Source organism: Mirounga leonina, unplaced genomic scaffold, assembly GCF_011800145.1.
Source record: "Mirounga leonina isolate KUSES-001 unplaced genomic scaffold, KU_Mleo_1.0 Mir_171, whole genome shotgun sequence".
Classification (NCBI taxonomy): Eukaryota; Metazoa; Chordata; class Mammalia; order Carnivora; family Phocidae; genus Mirounga; species Mirounga leonina.
Genome location: NW_023270436.1, coordinates 14,504,113 through 14,532,053, shown reverse-complemented (window position 1 = coordinate 14,532,053; position 27,941 = coordinate 14,504,113). Strand labels below are relative to the sequence as shown.

At 43.7% G+C, this 27,941-nt stretch overlaps 1 protein-coding gene across 5 annotated transcripts in view; it reads right to left on the bottom strand.

Annotated features, from left to right (window-relative positions):
• Positions 1–27,941, bottom strand: part of SUDS3 (SDS3 homolog, SIN3A corepressor complex component) — a 205,729-nt gene that overhangs the window by 152,089 nt on the left and 25,699 nt on the right. For 4 of the 5 annotated variants that reach the window (XM_035017103.1, XM_035017104.1, XM_035017105.1 and 1 more), the window contains exons 11-12: positions 26,660–26,744; positions 23,374–23,459 (exon numbers count right to left, since the gene is read on the bottom strand). In XM_035017103.1, the coding sequence (XP_034872994.1) occupies positions 23,374–23,459; positions 26,660–26,744 (171 nt within the window). Of the gene's footprint in view, positions 1–22,799; positions 23,460–26,659; positions 26,745–27,941 lie in introns of those variants that run through there. The other variant, XM_035017107.1, reaches the window with a different exon arrangement.

The window sequence follows — 27,941 nt, the reverse complement described above, 5'->3', positions numbered from 1 at the left end:
GCAGAGAGGCAGGTGAGGGAGAAGGAGAAGCAGGCTCTCCGCCGATCAGGGAGGCTGACACGGGGCTTGATCCCAGGATCCTAGGATCATGACCTGAGCCAAAGGCAGACGCTTAACCGACTGAACCACCCAGGCGCCCCAAGATTTTTTTTTTTAAATTAAGAGCGAGTGAGAGAGTGCACAGAGGGAGAGGGAGAAGCAGGGTCCCTGCTGATCAGGGAGCCCAACGTGGGGCTTGATCCCAGGACCCCGGGATCATGACCCGAGCCGAAGGCAGATTCTTAACAGCCACCCAGACGACACTCTATGTTTAACTTCGGAAAGAAACATCAAACTGTCTTCTACAGTGGCTGCACCATGTTTCATTCCCTGCAGCCACGTGCAAAGAGCTCTAATTTCCACATCCCCTCCATGTCCTGTTATTTTCTGTAACTCTTTGTTTTTAAGAACATCTCAAGACCGTCCCAACAATATAGCAAACTTACTGTTCTAAAATAGCTGAGAAGCAAGTAATGCTAGTTTAGTGGTTCTCACTCCACTAGGGACAACTTTGCCAGCCTAAGGAACATTTGACAACGTCGAGACATTTTTAGTTGTCCTAACTCCCCATAAAATTATTTTACATATTGGTCTTCCCTGTAAGCTTTCAAAGTTCTCACTTCTCTGTCTACTTAAAAATGTATTTTGAAAAACACTTATTTCAACCAAGTTGGTTTTGGCTGCAAGTAACAATGGCAAATGAAAAGTAGCTGAAAAATAATACATCTCACATTTTTAAATGTCTGGAAATAATGAAGCTTAGTAGTGCAATAATACAGGACACAGGTTTTTTCCATCTCTCTGCTTTACCACCCTTGGCACACCAGCTCCTATCCTCAGATTTGTCTCCTCATGGCCTCAAGCTGATTGCTGCAGATCCAGTCATCACATCCCCACAGGCAGGAAATGGAAGTTTATTTACCTCTTTGCACCCAAGAGGAAAACCTATCCCAGCATCCAGACAGCAAACTTCCCCCGGGGTCTCATTCACCAGAGTTGTATCACGTGCTCAGTCCTGACGTAATCATTGGCCAAAAAATAAAATCACAACATTAAGTTTAGGCTAATCAAAGTTTATCCCGTAAAGCTGGAGAGAGAGATCACCCTCCCTGAGCTGACAGGAGGGTGAACATCCTAACGCTAAGAGATACTGAAGGTACTAAGTAATCTGTTGGTTGCTTCATTGGTCCTTCAAAGCTAGTTTACATGTCATTTGGTTTCAGATGCAAATGATAAAAACCTAACTGGCTTTTTAAAAAGAAGGGATGAACACTGGCTTCAGACACATATGGATACTGGTAGTTAAATGCCATCACCAAAACTTGGTGTTGCTCTCCCTAGCTCCCACCAATTTCCTCTGTATATGGGCTTCATTCTCAAGCTGGCTCTCCCCGCCTCTTAGTGAAAGGCCAAAACAAAGTCCCAGAACTGAGTTCTCATCAGCTACGATTGGTCTGGCTTGGATCACATGTGGACCATTGAACAAATCACTGTGGCTTGGGGAATAGAATGCTCTGATTGGCCACACTTGGATCAGCTGCCTCCACCAGCACAGCAGACAGAGATCCTATGAGCAGGAAGGGTAATGGATGCTTGATTTGCAAACAGGAACAAGTATGCACTACATAGATACATGGGAGAAAAATGTATGTATTTTTGGCCTCTAGTAATCTGGATGTTATAAAAAATGCACTAATTCATTCCACAAACATTTGCTGAATGCTAGCCATGTGCCAGACACAATGCACTGGGGAGGTAAATAAGACACAGTCTCTTCACAAGGAAGCTAATCCTCCACCACTTAACCTACTGTGTGACCCTGAAGAAGCTCCTCAACCTCTCTGATTCTCCCACTCATCATCTGTTAATAGGAAACGGCTGGAATGCTTGACTTCTGAGTTGCTTTCCAATTCTGTATTCAATGAATGCCATGACTTCCTTCCTGCACACTGCTTTGACTATTTTTTTTCCTAGATGCTACCAATCAGACCAATTTGATTCTCTTTGTATGGCCTGTTGCCCACCACAAGGGAACAAATGAAAGAGAGGAATGAAATCAGCTCAGAGCCCCTCTTGACTGAGCAACCGACTCTGGCATCTAGAGTTCAGAGACTTGCAGCCAGACACCTTGTGGGGGTAACCAAGGTGAGGAAACCCAGCAGAGAAAGGGAGGTCAGGGCAAGAGGGAGTGGGGAAGCCTACCACTGGGGAGGAAGCTCTGGGCCACAGACTTTGCTCTTTCCCACCTCCCAGACACAGTCTGGGTGATTTACTTCCAAGCCCATCTCTGTAAGGGTGCTTGGCAAAGAGACTCATTGGTACCTCTGCAGACTGCATGCTAAAATTAGCAGTGGGTGTGAAGCTGACTCCTTCAGAGCGATTGCAGGGCTCTGGAGGTGCTGGCTTCTGCTGATTAGTCATGATGCTGGCTTGCAAGGAAACAGTGTCAGGTGCTTGAAATGTTTAGTGACCCTTAAAAGACAGAATACTGTAGATGAGCCCAAGTGAATATGTCTGCTCTAACAATCCTATATTCTTTTCCCCTAAGTGATGAGCATAGTTATGGTCAAGAGGTAACAGGCTGACAGCCCTCGCATGAGGAGTTATGCAGGTTGGGCACTGCACAACTTTAAAGGTGCCATGCATATTGCAGTCTACGGAAGCCTAGGTGAGTGGTGCCCCCTAGAGTTATGCAGTGCTCATCCTATACAACCACATACGACAGTCCTTAATTCTGACAGCAAAACTAAGGTAAATAGGCTGCCATGGCCGGAATCGAGAGATTTTCAATCAACCAACACATAATTTTTTACAATGATTATATACTGAAGTGCTATTTTGGATACATTGGGTTAAATGAAATATAATAATTTCAGTCAGTTTCTCTTTTTAATGTGGCTACTAGAAAATTTAAGATTATACATGTGGCTGGCATTTGTGGTTTGCATTGTATTTCTGCTGGAAAGGTCCCCAGCAGTATGGTGCAGTTGCCCACTGGGGTAACCCACTCTCTACCACACCCTTTTGCCTGTCTTTCTTCCTTTGCCTATCTCACTTTCCTACTCCCTCACTTACTTACAAGGGATCACCTCACAAATAAGCTAACTGGACCCAAATTTGTCTCAAAGCATACTTCTGGGATAAAGTAAGAAACAGATTTGCTATGCACAGGGAACCACACTAATATGTACCTTTCCTTATACCTGATTTGCATATGATCCAGAAGAGAGGTATAGAAACCAACACAGGAAAGGTTAAATACCAGATTTAAATAACAGAACGAAAGATGTGCATGATTACCTGCCAAGTGAGTAGTACAGCGAGTAAGTGCTAAGAGCTTGAAGGAGAAATGATATTAATATGGAGCAGTATGGTTGGGGAAGGAGATTTCTGCTTGGCCTCACAAGATCTAAGTGCTGCCAGTTTATTGCCAAAGAATGAGTTGTGAAATGTGAAGTTTGAGCAAGGACCTACATTCAAGGAATGACTTTGGTGCTGATGACATGTGCTGTGTATTCTGTGGGAAGTACACTTTGAATTGCTGTGTGTGTGTGTGTGTGTGTGCTGGGAGTGGGTGAAGATGCTAGGATCAGATTCTCTTATATTACTCATCCTAGTGAACAAAGCTGCCAGGCGGAGGTAACGTAACCTATTTCAGAAAGCACAAACAAACAGCGTTTCCAGAAAGGGATCAAACACTCTACCTCTTTCCCATTAGTGCCATGCCTTTTGTGACTGAGATGTGTAACTATAAATGTCACCATAGAAGTACGCATTCACTCTATGAGCATTACTGACCACTCACTATGTTCCAGACACTGCTGAAACAGCAGTGCAGAAAGCAAAGAGCAAATGCTTTTTAACTTTTAATATGGAGGAGAAAGAAAAAAAAAACAACCCTGCCACCATTCAGTCCTTTAAAATAAGCAGTAAATAAATCAAAAAACTATAGAAATAATTAAACCGTCCTGAAGAACAGACATTTTGGTAGTTACCCATTCTCTTATTTATTGTTTCCCTTTATAGGAATGACAATCATTTAAAAAGGAAGTTCGGGCGCCTGGGTGGCTCAGATGGTTAAGCGTCTGCCTTCGGCTCAGGTCATGATCCCAGGGTCCTGGGATCGAGTCCCGCATCGGGCTCCCGGCTCAGCGGGGAGTCTGCTTCTCCCTCTGACCCTCTCCCCTCTCATGCTGTTTCTCTCTCGCTCGCTCTCTAAAAAATAAATAAAATCTTTAAAAAAAAAAAAAAAAAAGGAAGAGTTCAGAGTTGGTTGGAATTTAAAAGTGAGCTGAGGGGAGCCTGGGTGGCTCAGTTGGTTAAGCGACTGCCTTCGGCTCAGGTCATGATCCTGGAGTCCCGGGATCGAGTCCCGCATCGGGCTCCCTGCTCAGCAGGGAGTCTGCTTCTCCCTCTCCCGCTCCCCCCTCTTGTGCTCTTTCTCTCTCTCACTCTCTCTCTCAAATAAATAAATAAAATCTTTTTAAAAAAATTAAAAAATAAAAAATAAAAAAAAATAAAAGTGAGCTGAGTACAGTATTTCCCCTGCAAAAGAACAAACTTGTGCCGATGAAGTGGGATGGTACTGTCCAAGGTACCAGCGGCTTCTCAGTACGCCTCGCTGGGATCTGAACATAATTGTGGTTCCCCCATAACTTTACAAAGGTAATATTTTGCCCTTAATAAGTAGGTAGGCGTCACAGACTATAGTTACATATGTGTGTAGATTAAAAATAGCTTTCCTTTTGGGGCGCCTGGGTGGCTCAGTCGTTAAGCGTCTGCCTTCGGCTCAGGTCATGATCCCGGGGTCCTGGGATTGAGCCCTGCATCGGGCTCCCTGCTCGGCGGGAAGCCTGCTTCTCCCTCTCCCACTCCCCCTGCCTGTGTTCCCTCTCTTGCTGTGCTTCTCTCTGTCAAATAAATAAATAAAATATTTTTTAAAAAATAGCTTTCATTTATTCTTATTTCAAATGTCCTATTTGGATTTAAATATAATTCCTTCAAAATACATAGAATCAGGGAGTGAAGGTTTTCTATCGATTCAGTTCAATCAAGTTTCTAAAACACATTTCACCTTGTAGATGATATTCTTTCTTATACCCAGCTGAAATCTCTCCTGCTTGATTGAATGAAGTTACAAATTCAACTGTCTACAAAGATCAGAAAGAGGGCAAAGTAAATGATTAAAATGGGACCTTTTAAAAAAAAAAGACTATTTATTTTAGAGAGAGAAAGAGCGTGCACGACCAGGAGGAGGGGCAGAGAGGGAGGGAGAGGGACAACCTGACCCTGCACTGGGGCGCAATCTCACAACCCTGAGATCATGACCTGAGTCGAAATCAAGACTTGGATGCTTAAACCATTGGGCCACCGAAGCACCCCTAAAATGGGATATTTTATTTATTTATTTATTTTTGTAGTTTTAAATTTTATTATATTATGTTAGTCACCATACAATACATCGTTAGTTTTTGATGTAGTGATCCACGATCCATTGTTTTCATATAACACCCAGGGCTCCATGCAGTACGTGCCCTCCTTAATACCCATCACCGGGCTAACCAATCCCCCGTCCCCTCTCCCCTCTAGAACCCTGTTTGTTTCTCAGGTCCATAGTCTCTCATGGTTCATCTCTCCCTCCAATTCCGCCCCCATTTTTCCCTTCCTTCTCCTAATGTCCTCCATGTTATTCCGTATGTTCCACAAATAAGTGAAACCATATGATAACTGACTTTCTCTGCTTGACTTATTTCGCTTAGCATAATCTCCTCCAGTCCCATCCATGTTGATGTAAAAGTTGGGTATTCATCTTTTCTGATGGCTGAGTAATATTCCATTGTATATATGGACCACATCTTCTTTATCTAAAATGGGACATTTTAAATAGAACTGACATGCCAGGGTGATGGGTATTGAGGAGGGCATGTGTTGTGATGAGCACTGGGTGTTATACATAACTAATGAATCATTGAACACTACACCAAAAACTAATGAGGTATTATACAGTGGCGAAGTGAACATAAAAAAAAAAAAAAGAACTGACATGCCTTCAGTGTTGGGAAAACAATAGCATGATGGGGACTAATTACCAGGAAAGCATGTGCTCTGTCTAAAAGGAGAAGCTTCTCTACTCAGCTCCAACCATGTGTCCATGTGGGGCAACAAACTCTGTCTTGTAAAATTATCTCATTATTTAGAAGAAGCTCAAAAATTTCTTAATCTAAGAATTTTTTAATTAATTCACAGTTTCTTACAATGCACTGTGTAAAAGCCAAAAGGCTGAATCCTACCCAGAGACTCCCTTTTTGCCATCTCTGTTCAAGCCAACTCTCTTGCTGCAAATTTTAGAAATAGAAAATTGGAAGATGTAAAAAAAAAAAAAACAACAAAAAAACCCAGATATTTTCTTTCCCATTTCACAGATGGGGAAATCAAAGTACAAAAAAAATATCTTAGATTTCCATTTTTTTAAGGAGAGTTGAGAATGTGACCCCAAATATGTTATCAAGTACACTAAATTAAAAACAAACAGACAGTTAGCACTTAGAAGAATTCATTGTATAAAAGAATGTACCACGGGTTGAGGACAGTACCTGGTTTAGAGTGAGTTCTCTATAAATACGTATTGTAGAAACTGCTGAACAGCCACATACTATGGTTGTGTATCATAGCAGTGAGGTGTAAAGATCTTAATTCATACTAACTTAGAACTGTGCCAACAAACAGCTTACTATCTGTATGACATTTTCTCAGACTCAGTTTCTTCAACTGTAAAATGGGAATAATATCCAACCTGCCTCTTTGTTAGGAGGATCTGAGATAACATACTACAACACTATCCACGTCTACACATTTTATATATGTAGTGCCCCTTATTCAAATTACTTGACAGATTACCAGACTGGCAAGTCTGAAAAAATGTAGTAGAAAGGGACAACAAGGTTTAATGGAAAGGGCACAAGTTGTGGAACCAGTCCAAATTGAGTTGGACACTAGTTCTGCCATTTACTGGCCTGGCTACCCTGAGTAAGCTACTCTTTAATGACACCTTCATAGGGCTGTTGTAAAACTTAAAAATTATTGAGCACCTACCCTCTGCAATGCACTATGCCAAGCCATTTGCTTCCTTTTGTTCACTCAATTTATGTAGAGTGCTTAGCACTGCCTGGGCTATAGTAAGTGCTCAACAAACAGTAGAAAGTGTTGTTATCAGCATGTCTGAATAGCAATGAGCACTTAACATTGCTCAGGAGAGCCTTGTGAGTACAATGGATAAATGTGGACTGGATGAAACTATAATTAAGTGGGTTTGTGAAACAGTTGAATACAACCTGGAGAAAATATTAGATAACAGCTGAGAGGCAAAAGCTTTTTCTTGTAAAAGGCAAGAATGTAAATATTTTTGGCTTTGTGGGTCCGACAGTCACTGTAGCAACTACTCAACCCTGCCCTTTTAGTGCAAATGCAGTCATGGATAGGACATAAACTTCCAATAAAACTTTATTTACAGAAACAGGTGGCAAGCTGGATTTGGCCTATGGGTCATAATTTGCTGACCCCTGGTGTAGAGTAAAAAGATGATGGCATGTGACAGGATAAAGTGTGCTATTCAGTTGAAGAAACCGAGTGCACAAGCACTTAAACTCTTGGAATTAAAATCAAAACTCAGGATGATCATGGTAGGTGAGATCCCAAAAACAAAAGCAAAATTGCTGAAGTGATTTTAGCCCAGGAAAGGGAAAATTCTATCCTAGTCGGCTCTGGAGGGACCATGCCCAGTAATGTGAACCACAGCATATTCAACTAAGATTGGTGATAAAAGACCAACAAGAAATGGTTTACATGTTTCATCTGGCGAGCCTGCCACTGCACTCCACACATCAATTGCTAGTAGCTCCAAGGAGCACTGTGTAGAAAGGATTCTGAGTCCTCACATCTGGGCCTAAAGAGAATGAGGGCCAAGACTGATTAGTAATGTCTTCCCAGGGCACAAGGGGAAAGCAGTGATGAGTGTGCCACATAAATGCCATCTTGAAAACCCTATCACATGAGGAAAGACAGGTAGTAAATAAATGGAATTTGTTATCCCAAATAAATTATATAACCCAAAATATAATCATCTTCAAGCTGGCAAGATAGTTCTACACTCTTAGGTATTAATCCAATCTTGCTAATAATGGACATATCCAAAATAGTTTTTATTACAGTGGGCAGCAGGGGCCTGGGCTAGGTCACCTAAATATTCTTCCCTGCCCTGCATGACACTATGTGATTTTTTTCAAGATGCCTTATTGTACTATCACAGCTGTGTTCCAGGTGGCTTAGTCTTTCCCAACAGCTTTGCTTTGAAGACGTCATGAATATTTAAACATACTTTAGGCTAAACATTTTTCATGCTTCTCAACTCACCCACAGTCCAAAGGTGGGTTTTGGTTGGCAAGGAGGCTCATTTTCATGATGTGTGTTTATGCACATATATGCAATATAAACCCACAGGCACTGTATTATATACACACATTTGGACCCTCAAGGTGCATGTATGTAAATTCTTCCTCTTAAATCTTGACACTCAGTTCTGAAGTCAAAGTCTGCAGTTAAAGGCCACTGACAGGTTTTCAGACACAAACTAGCAGCTTTACGATAAGAATGTACTGATTATTTGGAAATGACCTACTCGTGTTCCCACTGCACTTGTTCATAGATTATGACCTCAGAACCACAGTGACTGTGAGCTAGCCAGTGTCCCCTTCATTATTTTGAGGATGCTGAATAAGTCACAGAAGGTCCCAGAGACAGGTGGGGGTGGGCAAGCCATGAGGGTGAAGCTAAAGAGAGTTGACTAAGTATATGTATCTGTTCTTTTTTCCATGAAATCCCCATTGAAACAACTATAAAGGTGTTTTGTTTTGCTCCGTTTTAAGGACTTAACCCACCAGAATGGAGACAATAGGTGAGGAAAAAAACAAATCGCAGAAGTTGAATGTAGAAGAAAAACACACACACACACACACACCAAAATCTTAAGCTAACAGTGGAGAAAGCCAAGACTCCTAGATTAGCAGCACCCAATCAGAAATGAAGGTACCTCTAGAAATGAGGGTTAAGGCAGTGAGAATGGTTGAAATTGTTTAAGAAGCTGTCAGTTTCCAGCAATCACACTACTAGGTATTTACCCAAAGAATACAAAAATACTAATCCAAAGGGATACATGCACCGGATATTTAGAGCAGCAGTATCTACAATAGCCAAACTATGAAAACAGTCCTAGTGTCCATTGACTGATGAATGAATAAAGAAGACGTAGTATACAGATACAACAAAATAGTACTCAGCCACCAAAAAGAATGAAATCTTGCCACTTGCAATGACATGGATGGAGCTAGAAAGTATTATGCTAAGCAAACTAAATCAGTCAGAAAGACAAATACTATATGATTTCACACATATGTGGAATTTAAGAAACAAATGAGCATGTGGGGGGGGGGGTAGGTGGAAAAACAGAGAGGCAAACCAAGAAACAGACTCTCAACTACAGAGAACAAAGTGATGGTTACCAGAGGGGAGGTGGGCTGAGGGATGGAGGAAATAGGCAATGGGGATTAAGGAGGGCACTTGTCACAATGAGCACCATGTGATATATGAAGTGTTGAATCACTAAACTGTACACCTAACTAATATTACACTGTGTTAACTAACTGGAATTTAAATGAAAACTTTAAAAAAAAAAAAAGAAGCTGTCAGTTCCTCAGATCAGCTTCCCTACTTCATGCAGCAAAACTGCCAAGAGACCAACCTGGCAAAGGACCAGAGGTTTCTTCTCTAGAGAAAACAAAAGGTCTCTGGATGAAAGAACTCTAGAAATGGGTACTACTCTTTAAAAAGAAGAAAGGATATAAAATCAGAAAACTAAAATAGTTCTTAAAAAAAATTTTAATGAAAAAGCAAAGTAAAACTCAATAGAAAGGTTAAAAGATAAAGTTAAAGAAATCTCCCAGAACAGAAAGTAAAAAGACAAAGAGAAAACAGGAAACACAAGAAAAGAAAAGCTGAAGACTGTTAATGGGAAATCTATTATCCAAGTAATAGGAATCCCTGAATGCAAGGACAGAGAAAATAGAGGGGGAAAAAAAATCATCCATTATATTAGTTATCTATTGCTGCATAACAAATTATCCCAAATACTCAGCAATTTCTGACATTTATTCTCTTACCCAGTTTCTGAGGGTCAGGAATCCCTGGGAGCCGGTTAGGTGGGTGGTTCTGGGTCAGGGTCTCCCAAGAAGTTGCAGTCAAGCAGTCTGGGGGGTTACAGTCTCATCTGAAGGCTAGACTGGGGCTGGAGGATTTCTTCCAAAGTGACTTACTCACATGGCTATCGGCAGAAGCTTCAGTGGCTAGCTGGCTGTTGGCAGGAGGCCTCAGATCCTTGCCACATGGGCCTCCCCATATGGCTGTTCACATGGTAACTATCTTTCCCCAAAGCAAGTGATCCAAGAGAAAGAAAGAGCACAGCCAAACAGAAGTCACTGTGTCCACTGTGTCTTTTATACTCTAATCTGAGAACTGAATTACTATCACTTCTGCTGTATGCTACTGGTCACAGAGACCAATGCTGGTCCAGTAATGACAGTGAACTGTACAGGGGGTATGACTGTCGGGAGGCAAGGATCGTGGGCACCATCTTGGAAGCTGGTAACTATATCCATGAAGAGTGTGTGTGTGAGGGGCGCCTAAGTGGTTCAATTGGTTAAGCGTCTGCCTTCGGCTCAGGTCATGACCCCAGGGTCCTGGGATCAAGCCCCACATTGGGCTCCCTGCTCAGCCAGGAGCCTGCTTCTCTCTCTGCCCCTCCCGCCCCCACTTGTGTGCCCTCTCACTGTCTGAAATAAATAAATAAAATCTTAAAAAAAAAAAAGAGTCTCTGTGTGTGTGGTGTGTGTGTGTGTGTTTATGTATATTTTAATTCTCAGAGTTTAAGGACATGTTTCCTGAATTGAAAAAGCTAACTGCTTAGGACAATGGGCCCACTATAAGGCCTATCATTATGAATTTTCAAAATACCACAGATCCTACACACTTCCAGAGACGTTAAAAAGTCAGATCACCGGGGCGCCTGGGTGGCTCAGTTGGTTAAGCGACTGCCTTCGGCTCAGGTCATGATCCTGGAGTCCCTGGATCGAGTCCCACATCGGGCTCCCTGCTCAGCAAGGAACCTGCTTCTCCCTCTGACCCTCCCCCCTCTCATGTGCTCTCGTTCTGTCTCAAATAAATTAAAAAAAAAAAAAAAGTCAGATCACCAAGGATACACAGATGGCCAATGGATATGTGAAAAGTTGCTCACCATCACTAATCATCAAAGAAATGAAAATCAAAACCACAATGAGATACCACCTCACACTTATTAAAATGAATAATCAAGAAGACAAGAGATGACAAGTACAGGCGAACATAAGGAGAAAAGGGAACCATTTTGGCAACCCTTGCACTGTTGGTGGGAATGGAAAACAGTATGAAGGCTTCTCAAAAAATAAAAAAATAGAACTACCATGTGATCCAGCAACTCTACTTCTAGGTATATATCCAAAGGAGATGAAACCACTGTCTCAACGACATTTCTGTACCCCCATGTTCACCACAGCATTATTCATAATGGCCAAGACATGGAAGCAACCTGTATCTGTTGATGAATGGATTAAAAAATTGTGGTATATACACACTGAAATATTATTCAGCCATAAAAAAGGAAGGAAATCTTACCATTTGCAACAATATGGATGAATCCCAAGGGCAGTATGCTAAGTGAAGTCCAAGGAAGAAAAATACTATGTAATCTCACTTATATGTGGAATCTAAAAAAATCAAACTCATACACAGAGAGAGTAGATTGGTAGTTGCTGGAGGCAGGAGCGAGGTGGGGAGTGGAGGGAAAGAGTGAAGGTGGCCAAGGGGTACAAACTTCTAATTATAGATAAATCCTAGGGATGTAATGGACAGTATGGTAGCCAGAGTTAATAAATACTGTACCGTATACTTGAAAGATGATAGGAGAGTAGCTTTCACGACATACGCCACAAAAAATGGTACACCTATGGAGGTGATGGATAGGTTAACTAACCTTATTGTGGTAATCACTTCATGATATACACATACATCAGATCATGTTGTACACCTTAAACCAACACAATGGTATGTCAATTAGGTCTCAACAAAGCTGGGGGGAATAGATCAAAGAATAAATACAGAAGGCTTTCCAACTTCTCCAGGGCAACATCGGAAGTTGACAGCAATAAACAACACCTTCAAAATCTTGAAGGAAAATGATTTCCAAGCTAGAATTAAACCTACCAAAATGGAAAACACTGGAGAGGAAACAACCAGGTTTTAGAAGCTGGAAAGTAAATTAAAATAAAACAAAACCTGAATCTTAAAACTGACAGCAGAGAAACCTGAGAATAATGAATTTACCAGCACATGAAACCTCTTGAAATGAAGGTTGAAGAAGGGTGGCTGAAATATAGTTAAGTGCTAAGTGCTTTGTGGGCCTTTTCAATTCTGGAAATGTATGGGCTTAAATTCTGGGAATTAAAAATGTAGTTATACCAGCCAAGTCATCAATGAAGTAAGAGAACAGAATGAAAGTGTTTTTAATCAGGTTTAGTAAGTTACTGCAAGAAGCATTTTGCCAAAATGGGGGAGTAGAGAAAAAGGAAGACAAAGGAAATGGGAATGAGAGATCCAAACCCAAAGAGGGACAAACAGGAGCCCCAGGATGGTGGTGAAGGAAGACTCCAGAGGGATAGCTATGTGCCAGACCAGGTCGGGGGGGACCAGTCCAGAGTGGGCAACCAGATCAGAAGTCCCCGGGGCAGGAAGCTTTTTCCAGGTGATGAAATCTACCTCAAGTATCTGAATGTCTTAAAGGGAATTTAAACACTTGGTGAAGGCTTTGAGATTGAATTCCTAATAAGCACCTAGGAAACCAAGCATACAACAGAATACAAGACAATTATTAACTCCTGGGGACGGGGGTGAGGAACGCTGTCAAGGGGGAAAAAAAAAAAAGCAATCATACTTTACAATAGGGCTCAGCTGTGACTAGAGTTTACATAGCCGTAATAATGTAAACACTGAATACTGACCTAATCAAAACTATGAAATAACTATACTGGGGGGGAGGGGAGGACTGCCATGGTCAGAATTTAATAGAGAATGCACAGAACTGAAATATCTAGCATTAGTAATAAGCAAGGGAAATACCAAAATAATCAGCTAAAAGAGGTGCAATGATTGCTTCTGGGAGGGGAAATGAGGTAGGAAATAAGAGACTACTGTATTTTGTGGCCAACTTTGTAGAATCCTTTAATTTCTAAACTGCATGTTTATTAGTTTGATCTTAGAAATGAATATGCTGCCCTGAGAAATAAGGAGACAACAGTCAATCGTTCATTCAATAAGCATTTAAATTGTGCCTGGAGGGGCACCTGGGTAGCTCAGTCGTTAAGCGTTAAGCGTTAAGCGTCTGCCTTCGGCTCGGGCCATGATCCCAGGGTGCTGGGATCGAGCCCCGCATCGGGCTCCCTGCTCAGCGGGAAGCCTGCTTCTCCCTCTCCCGGTCCCCCTGCTTGTGTTCCCTCTCTTGTTGTGGCTCTGTTAAATAAATAAATAAAATCTTTAAAAAAATAAAGTGTGCCTGGGGATTTGGGGGAAGGGTGGGGAGACTGAGTCCCTGTCCTCCCTCACAGGCCAGTGGGTTTCTCAAACACAGCCAGTCGGGGGTCGGGGGCAGGATTTCCAACTCTTCTCTAGTGAGGCCTTAATAAGGTGGAAAACAGATGCTTGGACATCTGCTTGTCTTGAATTTCAAGGTTTGTGGCTAGTGGCAGGGGTACCCTTGGAAGGTTGATGTGGGCTTAGCCTCAAGGCACGCTGGGATGGGGGCAGGTGGGGCAGGTGGGGCAGACAACTCCGGAAATAACAATGGCCCTTAACAAGGGCAGCTGGCAATGGGGGATGTATTTTCTAAAGCGCTAGAGTGACCCAGGCTAGTTTCAAGCATGAGGGTCATTGTTGTGGCTGCTTTGTTTACATGACCTCATTTAATCCTCACAATGAACTGCTGAGGTGGTTGTCATTATCATCCCCATTTTCTAGATTGAAGCCCGGACGGGTTCCGTGACTTGCCTACAATCACACAGCTTGTAAACCCACAGAGCTAAAATTCAAACCCAAATCTTATATCCATGCCCTTCAGCCTCAGCCTGGGTCTTCCCTCAACTGTTGGATGAAGACTTGTTTTTAAGACCTGGATTTAGGGGCGCCTGGGTGGCTCAGTCGTTAAGCATCTGCCTTCAGCTCAGGTCGTGATCCCAGAGTCCTGGGATCGAGCCCCACATCAGGCTCCAGCCCCACATCGGGCTCCCTGCTCCACAGGGAAACCTGCTTCTCCCTCTCCTACTCCCCCTGCTTGTGTTCCCTCTCTCACTATGTCTCTCTCTGTCAAATAAATAAATAAAATCTTTAAAAAAAACAAACAAACCTGGATTTAGTTTCTGCTCTGCCATTAATCAGCGGTGTGATCTTACGCAAGTTGCTTCCCTTCTCAGTATCTGTTCCCAGGTGTGGAAAACGGATGGGGGTTGGCTCAGATGACGACTAAGCATCCTTTATACTCCGGCAGTCTATGTGAGGATAGGGGAAGCCAACAGGAAAAGGAAATAAATGTACGAACGTGATGCAGAGGTCGAGCTTTTTCTCCTCCGAGTCTCAAGTTCCTCATCTGTTAAAATGGGAATCAAGACACACCTCACATGGGTGTTGAGTGTGTTAAAAAAGGTAATGTACAAAAAGTACTTAGCACTTGTCCAGGTACATAGTTAAGTGCTCGATAAGCACGAACTCTGATGCGTTCCAATTACTCATACGCTGACAAGAGCGCCCCCATGCTTGAATTCCTGAAACTTCCACTTGTGGTAAGGTCAAAACACCATGTTTGCAGGAAGATGAGTGATCAAAACAGAAGAAAGGGAGTCAAACAAAATTACTGTCTAACAGGAACGTGTGCTGTTGCCCTTTATTGGTTTTACATACGAGTTAGTTTACGAATACTTTCAGGAGCATGTAAGTGTGAAATTGGAAAGCGTCACTCCGAGACTGCCACGAGCCACCGCACTGGCGATGTAAGAGGGGGAGGAGGAGGAACGGGGTGGGCCAGGGAAGGGAGAAAAGGACAGAAGCAGAAAGGAAAGGAAGGTGAACCAAAAGTGTGGAAAGACAAAAAGATACGGGGCTGGGGAGCAAACGGATTTTAAAGTTCAAAGCTCACTCATCCAGATTTATTATTGAACACACACACTTTTACTTGACTTTTTAAACATGCCCCACCCCCCCACCTCTGCTTTTACTCAAGCCATTTTCTCCGTCTGCAATTCCTGTTCCCAGCCACGGACACTGCTCAAGACCTGCCTCAGCTTTCAGGCCAAGCTTGAATTTTATTTTCTTTCAGAAGAAATTGTAAAGCACGCATGGTTCATGAGAATGCAGACCTGGGGTCAGCGTCGACCTGTTCTGGAATCAAGCTGGGTGAACTGCAGACAAGTTTCTTAATCGTTCTAAACCTCAGTTTCCTGGTCTGTAAACCCCAGACGTGTAACAACAAATCCAGAGGGCGCAATAATTAGAGATAATGCACATGAAGCGCTTAGCCACCTGCTCCACAAATGTCAGCAGCTATTATGCCCTCGTCCCACTTTCTCCACGCCTCAAATGCAGCCCCTGTTCCATGGAACTAGAATGACTGAGAAGCCAGGCTGTCCATCCTCAGTGTCCCAGAGGGAAGGAACCATGCTTCCCCCAAAAGAACCCAGACTACTACTCAATAAACGTCATGTGGATTTAATGCAGTAACTATGTCAATCCTCAAGCTCAGGATTATTTACTATTTCAAGTAGAAGATGAAACATCCCAAACAACGGACTCCAGGCGACCAGACGATCATGGCAAGGTGTGGGATGACACTGAAGATCCAGTGAAGGAACCTGTTCTGCGGTGGGAACCCTCCGCTCCAGTGATAATGAAAACAAGAACAACCATAAACAACCAACATGTACTGAGGATTTACTATGTCCCAAACGCTACTTGTGAGTGCTTTATCCGTAAGAACTCAGTTAATCCATGGAATCAGCAACTCCACAGCAAAAGGGCAACTCTGAAGAGAGTTTACAGAGAAGGAAACGGAGCAGAGAAGGAAACGGAGCAGGGTGACCAACTGTCTCAGTGTGCCTGGGTCTGAGATGCTTCCTGCGATGCAAGACTCAGAAAGCTAAAACCAGAAAAATCCCAGGCACACTGGGATGAGTGTGCCCGAACAATGAAGCACACAGACATTAAGTTAATGCCCTGGGTTAAGGAGTGGCCACACCAGGATTATGAATACAAGACCCCCATCACCTCTCTGTCTAGAGCTGGCCATATGAACTTAGGCACATCATTTACCATCTCTGGGCCTCAGCTGTTTTCAACTTCAAAATCAAGGGGTCAAACTAAATCAGGGATGGCAAATAAATGGGCTCCCTTGCCCATGGCAAAGCTGATTAGGCCACTCCTCCCAATCTACCCAACTTGGGCTTCAGAGTCTTTCTCAACCCAACGCACTGGGCACTCCAACCCATTTGTAGGAGTAGATGCTTAGCATGATCTCTGAAGCTGGCAGCTTTACCTTCATAGTTTGTCGGCGCTAAACTAGCTTCCTAAAATCCTTCTGGTCTCTTAGGAGTTGGCAGACTAGCATCCAAGGACGGAGAACAGGCAGATGACAGCAATACTGACAATGGAAGGGACAGTCCCCAGAGCCTGGGCACTCCCTCAGTCCGTTCCTCTGTTACATACCCCTCCAAGCACAGTATGGTGAATGAGAGCAGGGACTCTACAGAAACTGGGCTCAGAATCCTGGATTACCATTTACTAGCTGTGTGACTTTGGGCAAGTTACTTAACCTCTCTGTTTCTTGATTCCCTCGACTACAAAGTGAGGATTGTAATAGTAACTACCTCAGGGGGTCATTATAAGGATTCAGTAAGTTAATATGGGTAAAATGCTTAGCACACAGCAAGTGCTCTATGCATTAATATTAGAATCCTCAAAAGCACACTCTGGGGTGGATATTATTTAACAGACGAGAAACCGAGGTTAAGAGAAATTAAGTTGCCAAAAGTCACACAGCAGCTAGTTAACTGAAGCAGCAAAGCTGGAATCCAAATACTGATTCCAAAGCTTTTGCTTTGCCACACTGCCACTCAGTAAAAACTCAAATACTTATTAAAAGAATCAATGTTGAAATAAAAGTGATTCTTGACTATCTGTAGGGACTTGCCAACCTGAGGCCACTGTCCTCCCACCTTCAGTACCTGCTTATTCCCTATGGGCACTGCTTTCCTAGAGGGCTCTGGAGTATTGCCTACTTTGACACCACACCCATTCACACCATCGGCAGGCAGACAGGTGATGCCAACAGACGGGGAGCATCTGCTGAGTCTCCAGCTTCTGAGAAACAGGGGAGAGAATCTTTCAGATTCTGATTATTGGTCTTCCCGTTATCAGTAAAGTGAATTTTGTTATTTTATAGATCTGCATCTTTCAGAGAATTGAGCAAACACAGATTAGGAAAAATGGGTAAAGGGATTAAGTATCTACGTACCTATGCTGTATCTTATCGCTCTCAGTCCCCTAGGGATCCTCCTAAACATACATATCTTTGGTCTTAATAATCATAGTTATTCACAAAAATATCTACTCTGGTAAACACTAAAATTCCTAAAGCTAATATATTTCTCATCATGTTATTATGTCCAAAGAGAGTAAGCTGGTGCCCATGTTTCTAATGCATTCCATCTACTGTTTCCTTTTTAAAAGCAGGAAAGGTGCTCAGCTTTACCCAAGATGGATTTGGGAAGTCTCTGACACTAGTGAGAGAGACCGGAAATTGCTTTCATTCCTGCCTCTCTCCAAAGACTGCAAACCCTGGGTTCGGGTTGTTATGCACCTTGCTGGCTGGAGCTGAGCTGGCAGTCTAAAGCAGGTGACATTGAACTGGTGTCCACCGACGTCCACAGAGCAGTCAGCCAGATGCATGATGTCCTGCTCTCCATCTACATTTTTAGAAATCAGTTCAATGGCTCCCACCCCTCCCGCCTTAGAGATGACCAGAAAGGCGGGCAGGAAGAAAGTGAACTGGGGGAGGGAAAAAAAGACGTTTTCCTCCAAAGGCTCTCATGTTGCTTATTAGATAAAGTCGGCTCCATCAAGACAGTGCACTCTTTACATTCTAAATGGTTCCTTGGTTTTAGAACTGTGGCATTCCTGCCCCATGCTGTTTCAGAGGAAAGCAGCCTCTTGGCTAGCAACCGGGACTCTATCTGCTGCATTACCAAGGGAGTTACCCAGCAGGGGGAGGGTCCTGGCAAATAATAGTGTTTTTACCTCTAAAATGTGCTCTCTGACTCTGTAAGAGGCGAGAGCAGATAAAAACAAACTCCCAGAGAAGGGCTGGAGAAAGGTGGAAATGCTGAATGCAATTTTAACAAAGGGGAATGGGAACAGACTGCACGGTGCAGTGGTTAGGAACCCTGGCTTGGAATCTGAAAGATTTGGGACTCTGCAACTCAGCGTGTGACCTTGGAGAAATTACTGAACCATCTCCTGTGACTAAAGGAATCTGTTTCCTCCTCTGAAAACCGGTAGTAACAACAGTTTTCTCCCCAGGGTTGTTATGAGGCTTGCATGAGACAAGTGAAGGGCACAGCACCTAGGGCTGGCACTCTTATTATTCACCAGTCTGCCTATCTCTGCACATCGTTTTACAACAATGTTATCGGACAACATTTACCAAGCACTTACTACAACCAGGCACAGTGCTGAGCTCTGGGTTTCATGGGAGAATTAAGTAAGTCTTAGAATGACTATGTTAACAAATATATCAACAATATAACATAAACAAATTATATTAATAAATATATTGGGAGTATTAGTACTCGGATCATTACAAGGATAATGAGAGAACACCTGCCGTGAAGGGTTTAGTACAGTGCCTGACATACATAAAGAACTCACGCGAAGGTGGATATCAACATGAAGAACAAGTCCCAAGCAGGAGGGTGACAGGGTTAACATGCAGGGTTTTCCCCTCCCCCATTTCACCACGTCCTATGCTACCAGCTCTCATATCCCTGGCCAGCTCCTACCTCCACCAGGAACTTGGCTCTTCCAAACAACTATGGAAGGACCCAGCAGCTCAAGAGCTTGAAGGTTAAGGTGATGAAAATACAGAAAACTGGTCAGGCTAGCCATTACCCTAGTGAGTAGCAGCAACCGGAAGGAAGCCTGCTTGGTCCGTGCTCTTTCCTAATCTAGATGATGGCCACGTGGACGCGTTCACTTTGAGGAAACTCAATTTCTAAAATTAAGATTTGAACACTCTTCTGTACAAATGTTACAATAAAAAAAAAAAAAGTTAAAAATAGTGACTGCCCTTCTCCAACATCCAAAGCACAGAGCAGCCCTTCTCGATGGGCATGCCACACTCAGGTGGTGGGCGCGCCACTCAGGTGGTGGGCACGCCAGGTCAATCACCTGTGGCAGTGAGCAGCCTCCTCAGTTTACCCACCAGGGAGCTGTAGAATTACCAGCATTTTTTTTTTTTTTTTTTTGGTAAAATTGGAAAGTAGTGCTCTAGAGTACCAAATGACAACATCCTCCCCAATCACACGAGTCTACCTTAAGGTTTTTCCTATCTAAGGTCAGTTTTATTGACTCAGTTTTTAATGAGATTGTTTCATCTTCTCCAACAAGAGTATACCACATTTATGGGTCAACACTTCTAGACTGCTCTTTACAAAACTGAGAGCCTGTCTTTGACATCATTCCATAGCTTACTCTTCATAACAAGCAAATATCTAGTAACAAGCAAATATCCCTCCCTCTTTCCTTTCCCCACAATCGCTGGGGGGGCGGGGGGAACACCTAAAATAAATTTCAATCATTTATCAAGTCAATGGATATAACACAGACTACATGCTGGTTTTCTCTTTGAAAGTTTATTGTTATTAAAAAAAAAAAAAAACCCTATACTTGTTACATTTTACATTCACCTCTCAGAACATTTAATGATACCAGTTAATGATGATATATAAAAAGCCCACCAGCTGCTTGAAATGGCTGCAAGTTTTTACCATGTACTGGTATTAAATTGGTTTGAACTCTTTGGAAAAATTGGTGTAACATTAAGTACCAAGATTTCAAATTCCCAGATTAGAAACAAGATTTTTAAGTCAGGAGGAAATTTAGTAAAAATTCAAGGCTAAAAGGAAATGTTAATAGAGAAACAAAAATACTGTAAAAATAGGATTCCCCCCACCCCCGTTAGGTTAAAAAAAAAAAAAAAAAAAGCAACCAACCCCACCCCACCCCCAATATTTCTCTTAGAAAAGTCACCCAATCCTGAACACAGGGTCTCACACACAAATACAAGTAGCTTGATTTGTAGATCAGCTTCTGGGATCTTATACTAGCCCCAGTTTGGAGTTTTAAAAAAAAAATTAAGTTAGGTAGTTACAGGTCCATAAATACTGGTATCCAAACGAAGGAAAACATCCCGGCTTTGGTATGGCTACAGAAATCTGGAAACTGTTCAAGAGGACACTGGCTTTGGAAGAGAGGGAGTGAGAGGGTAGGGAAGGCAACACAAAGCCCCCAAGCGGAGGTAAAATAAATACTGGGACACATCCATAGCAAACACTGTGGATAACACTGAGGCAGGTGCCTCAAACAAAAAACACATACAGGTTCTTGATCAGATTAACACATGTACAGGTTCTTCCTAAGAGTTGTCTAGACCAACCTTTTTCAAAGTATTATCTGCAAGAAACGGTCTGAATTGGGGAATGCACGTGGTACCCTATGGTCTGGTGAGAGAGAAAGACCTTCTGGAATAAGAATGGCCACCCGGGCTAAAAGCCAGCCCCTTGTTAGTCCAGGAATATCAAAATCTGTTTTGTCCACCACAAAAGTACCTCCAACTCCTAACAAGGGGGCTCTGCTATCCCTGGTCACCACAGGGGCCTGCTAGAGGGATTGAACTGCTGGCTTTTCATCTCTGGGGTGATAAACTCTTCTGGGATTAGGAGTATAATTTACTGTGCTGTGTCTCAAGTCTATTCCCTACCTGCCCCCATTCCCACAGTCATGATTAAGGATTGTGAGGATACTGAGGAGCAGAAGGCAGTGATGTGGTCAAGGCCAGAGCACGGCCTCATCACCCTAAAATTTATAGAAGAGAAGAAGCCAAAGTGCCCATTCTCTGGTCTTCAGATGAACAGTTACTTCACAAAAGCACAAAGGTGCCACCAGAGAAGGCAAGGGAAAAAAAAAAAAAGTGACTTGTTGCTTTGATGCTGAAATCCCCAGTAGTTATCAACACAAGGCTTTCCAAAAAAAAAAAAAAAAACAACTTTGGTGTACTGCTAGGACGCCAAGTAAGACAATCATTCAAAAAAACCCACTCTGATGACCACATACACTATAACTAAATTTCCATCACAGGGCACTAACGGAGAACAGACTGCTATTATGGGACGTCACACACACCACGGGGACAACTCCAGCAAGAGAGGCCCTCTCGTAGAGCAAAAGCTGCCAGGAAGAAACAAGAGAGGAAGGCCCTGTTTACTGTGGACTTGGTTCACCCCAGGAATCATCATGATGGGGGCTGCGGGCAGAGAAGAAGCACAGAACACCCACCCAGGCAACTCTAAGTAAACAAGCATCATTTACCCTATTATCTAAAGGAGACTCCAACACCAGGGGGAAAAAAAATGAGAGAAAAAAAATGAGTTATAAATTAAAACAAAAATCTGTACAAGTCTTGACTCAGTCAGTAAGGTTTGGTCTCTGTTGAAGCCAGGACTTAACAAGAAGGTGATTCACTTGTTATCACAGCCCCCCAACTTGCTTTGGGGTATAGGCATCAAGAGACGACACAAAGAGAATCACCTGAGACCGAGGGCATGACGTACAAAGATTTCCTAAGATGCGTAAGGTGTACTGATTTCCCACAGAGAGGCTAACAGTTGCTGTAACCCCAAATTCTTTACATATCCTACGGTGGCAGCTTAGAAACCAGAAAAACCCATCTGCCAGCAAATCCCCTCTCCAAGGCTGGACATGAGGGGCAGGCGGCAGGGAGTACGGGGAAGGCCATTTCCCCAGGATTCCTTCGGTGAGTGGCAGCCACGGCAGAGCTCCTTTGTCTTCAGCGTGGTGGGCCAGACCTCCTGGGAGGCTGGGGCGACGACAAGGCTCCACAGGCTCGAGACACAGTCCGTGTGCAGTAACAGCCTCAGCGACAAGAGTGCGCAAGTGGAGTTGTAAGTGAGAGTCTACAGATCACTGACGACTGCCCAGTCAGTCTCCCCTCCCCACCCACAACAGATAACCCAGATAATCAGCCTGCGCCAGGTACCACTTCATCTCCTTGAGCAGGGAACAGAAATGAATTAGAGATAAAAACTTCCGAAATGACCCCTTGTTCCAGCTTGAGCTAGAACAAATATGTCTAAATAAACCACTTGCATTAAATAACATTTAAAATGCGGTACCTTCAGCACATTTTGGAGCATGAGATGTCCCCTCCCCCAACCCATTTACTTCAGTGCACGTAGCCACCCAGGCAAATTTTTCTGTCGCTCAGCCAGTGGAATGGATGGCATATGCCAGATGTTACACAAGGCATTTATTTCTCAGAGAAGGCTGAGAGCCAGGAGAATTAATCTCCTCCTGCTAGGACCTCTGCCCCAAGCTTCTGGGGAAACGGTGAATTGGGCTCAACAAGGGAAAGAGCTATGTGATCCACTCATCAGATTCAAAACATGAAAATGCAATGTAGAGTGTATCCCTTCCTGGTAGAAAGACCTAAAGACAATTTAAAAAAAAAAAATGTCCCTTAAACTCAAAGGAGGCTTAAAAAAAAAAGACAACGTACAAGCAAAAAAAAAAAAAAAAACAAAACCCCAAAGAAATGAGTAAATCGGACTCGCAACACTCCCCAAATCAAGAGTTCATGGTGACGGCTGGCCGGAAGAGGTCGAGGCAGGAAGGAGCAACGCAAAGACCGAAGTGGCTGCCACCACAGCGCCTCGCAGAATCCACAACAGCGCTCCCCAGTTTCCAAGGCCAAGGAGCAATTCCCGGGTTAAAAACTTTCTATTTGGAAGAAAACCAAACCAAAAACCACTCCAGAAAAAAGGTCAAGGGAAGAAGAACACTGTAGAAAGTCAAGCCGCTGACCTCCGGCGGATCACAAAGAGCCCGCGCTGAAGCTGGCCCAAGTAGATCCTCATCTTGGTGCTGTCACTTGTCTTCCTCACCCAGATCTGCAGGGGAGAAGGAAAGGGAACAAGATGAGAGCGGCTACAGCGAATACTGAGGAGCAAACCTTCCAGAGCATCAAAACATCTGCACGAATGAGGTGGGGGCGGACAACTGGCGACCTCCTCCTGTCAGGCTGTGGGGGCCCCCCCACAGGAAACCCCTCTACTGTAGAGCAGGCATCAGCCCCGGACCTCTTTTCTCCTTCCTTCTCCCTCTCGCACACCTCTGATTAAGAAAATGGAAAGCACAGTAATCTCAGGTTCTATTTTTGCCTTGATCTTACGGACCTTTTTTTTTTTTTATTTGGTTTGATTACAACATTATCAACATTCAAAATACATATATTCATGAATATAAACTTTCAACCAAATTTGGAAATATTTTCCTTGCCCCAAGAGACTTCCATATCATAGTCTTTCACTGCTCTGGTTTCCTGGCAATTAAGGCTAATGGTCACAGCAGAAAAAGAAGGAAAAAATAACAAGGAAAAAAAAAAAAAGCCCATGAGTGAGCTAAAAGGCCCAATTAGGATCATCAGAAGGCTAAATTAGCTTAAGACAGCCCTTCCCTCCCGAGCATATCTTTTTCCCACAGATGGTATCAGATGTCTGAGCCATCATTTTACAGGGCAGATGCACTCTTGCATAGAATGGAGAATCAACTCTGGCAGCAGGGGGACTGCAAAAGCAGACGAGGGCACTCAGTAAGTGTTATCTCTGTGGCCAGGACTGGGAAGAAAGCCACCTCCTCAGTCACCTGATACACCTGAGCTTTTTCATCTTCAGGACAACCCTATGAAGTACTATCCTCACCCCATTTTATAGAAGAGAAAGGCTGAGTCAACTTGTCTGATGCGAATCCTGGTGCCTGCTCTCAAAACCCCTGGCTTGCTCTTGTCCACTAACCCGGCCCTGGCTCTTCTCACCCATTCTTCATCCATTTAATTAATGTGCAATCAGATGGGGCCAAAAGCATGATTCTTTTAAGTTCTGCGTCTCACCCACATATGCAAGTAGGAGTCTACAGACCTATCTTCTCCCTCCCTCCCTCCCCCATTCAGTTTTCAGGTTTTAAAAGTGTTTGTTCTCAGTCTCAATTCCTTTAATGTGATTGTTTAGCAACAGAGAGACTTTGAAGTCAAATACACTGGTTTAAAATTAAAGACCTCACATGAAGCTGAGCCTCTAAGGACCTTGCATAAGCAATTTTTTTTTTTTTAAGATTTTATTTATTTATTTGAGAGAGAGAATGAGAGAGAGCACGAGAGGGAAGAGGGTCAGAGGGAGAAGCAGACCCCCCGCTGAGCAGGGAGCCCGATGCGGGACTCCATCCCGGGACTCCAGGATCATGACCTGAGCCGAAGGCAGTCGCTTAACCAACTGAGCCACCCAGGCGCCCAGCAATTTTTTTTTTTTAATAGAACTTTTTTTTTTCTTAAGATTTTATTTACTTGACAGAGAGAGACAAACCAAGAGAGGGAACACAAGCAGGGCGAGTGGGAGAGGGAGAAGCAGGCTTCCTGCCGAGCAGGGAGCCCGATGCGGGGCTCGATCCCGGGACTCCAGGATCATGACCTGAGCTGAAGGCAAATGCTTAACACTGAGCCACCCAGGCGCCCTGCAGAAGCACTTTAAACTGAAAAATGACTCTAAGAATAGCTGAAGTGGGGAGTCACCAACAGCCTCAGACTCACCCAACAAATGTGCCTGGAGTCAGGTTGTGCCAAGGCCAACTAGCTCCAGCGTCACTTAGGATTTGACCTGAAAAACCCGCTAAAATCCTTCCAAGAAGTGAGAAATGTTTTGCCATCACCAGAGTTGCATGCCTCTGATGCACTGAGGCTTCTCCCCTTCAGGTGAAATGTCTCAGTGTCGCCGTTCTCTTGTCAGACCTCCCTGACACTCTATTATGTCAAAGGATGACAGTCTTCAACAGAGAGAAAAAAGGTAACTTGCATTTCTATTTTTCCTGAAAAATCTTAAGGTGTCTCCAAGGAGGATGAGGCACTGGTTGTGAAGTTAGGTTTGGGTCCTAGGAGACCACATGGCCAGACACGAGGGCTCTGCTGTGAAGTCACAACACCTCTTGCTGAAAAACAGCAGGTCTCTCCAACACATCCCCTGTTCTGGTTCTGACTTGGCTTGGGGTGACTCACAGACCCCAAGTCCACAGAGAAAGGACATTCATTTATCTGGAAGGCTCTCCCTAACTTCTGAGTAAACAATCATTTTGCAAACTAGTCACATTTGAGGGCATTTTCAATTCAGGAAGCTAGGAGAATGGAAGAGGCTTAAGTTATTTCATAATCCAGTTTCATTAGATTTACTGTGCACTGGCACGAGTAAGTTACAGAGGGTAGACACATAAAAATCAATTTCTTTGCAGACATTCGTGGACTGATAAAAGATCAAGCCAATCGAGCTATTAAAGTTTTAAACTTTTTTAAAACTACTAACAAGTTACACACTGCTGACATCCCCCCCCCCAATGAAGGGCCCGTTGGACAAGTCACTCGCCAGTCATCCTATCCTGGAGCCTAACCCTCCGAGCTGCCTTTAGAACCAGTCGCTACAGGTTCTAAACAGGAGAGACTCAAGGATACCAGTAGCTGAGGGCCAGAGCCTGGCAGCTCACTGCTGAGAGGCATAACAGGACGAGTCACATTGTAAAGACAGCAGGCAAGGAGTAGTGTGTGGCTCAGATCCGGCCAGCATCCATTTACTGAGCACTTACTGTGTGCCAGACCCTGGGCCAGGTGCCTCATTAAATCCTCACAGCACAAAACCAATCTCTCAGTACAGACGAAAGCTCTAGAGAAACAACAAAGATGGAGTATGCTCCACAAGCAAGTTCCGTGGTCGGTACACAGGTACCTTACAAAGCAGCAGGATTTGAACACACAGGTATCACGCAGACTTGCCTTCTGCTCTTTCCTGTAGTCTCCCTCAGTCATTCCCAACTCAACTGCTGTATGTGGAGTTCACCACCACCACCAGGAATATACAAATCCACATTAAGTTGTTAGTCAAGACAAGTAAGGGATTTCCAGGATATTCTGTCTCCATGCGATTTCTGCCAGGAAGTGCTGACCGAGATCCTAACCCGCACAGGACACACGGTTCCACGGTACGTTCTCGGTGGCACTGCACTGCAGGTTTGTCACACTTCGCTCCCCTGAGGGGGGAGGGAGTTCAGCCCCTACCTCATTGGCTCCGACAGAGCTGATCACACAGCTCAGCTTCTGGTTGTCCTTCGACTCCAGGTAGATGGCCTGGCTCTTGTGGTACCTGCCAAAAAACAAGACCCAAGTTTATGTATGTCTTTAGCCACTTCATCAAGGTAAGACCGACATGCTGAAAAAAGCCACACATATTTACTGTTTGTAACTCGGTGAGTCTGGGGTAAGTATATACACCCATGAAATCATCACCACCACGAACACACCCATCTGCTCCCAAAGTCTCCTCCTGCCCTCTTCATCAGAATTATTTGTTGTTGTTTTTTCTTTTGCAGGAAGAACCCTTCACAGAAGGGCTATGCTCTTAACAAATTTTAAGTCAATAATACAGTATTGTTAAAGGCACCAGTTTTTAAAAAGAAAGGAGAAAGGGGAAGAAAGGAAAACACCACAACAAAGAATATAATTGAAGGAGTCTTAATTTACATTTGATGAAGAGTCTGGATTTCAAGTTTAATTTGAAGGCCTCCACCCTTCGATTAGATCAGATGACCTCCTAATCTTCTCCTAATCTAAAACTTATATTCCTTGGTCCTTCCTGCAGAGGGAAAAGGGAGGCGGGGGAAAGACTGGCAAGCAAACTCCATGCTTACTTTTTATTTGGACTATATACCCCAATTCAATCAAAAAGTAAATTATAATTTTTCAAAATAAAACCTGTTCCCACTTTCCACGCATCCCAAAACACTGAAGAAGCTTGGGTGGGCAAAATAAATAGCAGGGTTTGAACAACCAATCTATTATTTATTTTCAATACGTCCAAATTAAGTCATCCACAAGACGGCAGGCCAATTTCAACTCTTTCTTTGGTTACTCATTCAGCAAATACTCATTAATCACTTACTGTGCAGCACTGAGGATGCTGGAAGTCGGAGGTGGACAGTGAACAGGACCACAAGGTCCCTGCGATCACACAGCTTCAAATACAGCAGCCGTGAAGAATACTGAGTAATCACACCTGGCAAGCACTAACCAGGCGAGGTTCGGAGTGTCAGGGTGTGCACCCCGGGGGGTCTGATTTGACCTGGTCAGTCGGGAGAGCTGCCTTACATGGAGCAGACCAGACACTCCATTTCGGCCCTAGTAGCCATCCTCTTGGCCTGTAGCACAGGACCAGCTTCAACTTCTCCAAGTTCAGAGGTACGGCCGAGGATGAAAGTGAGGAAGCCAGGGCCAAAGCCCAAATGAGACAAGAGCAGCTCCACAGGATGAAGGAGCAGCTGCTGGGCTACAAGAGCTGGAAACA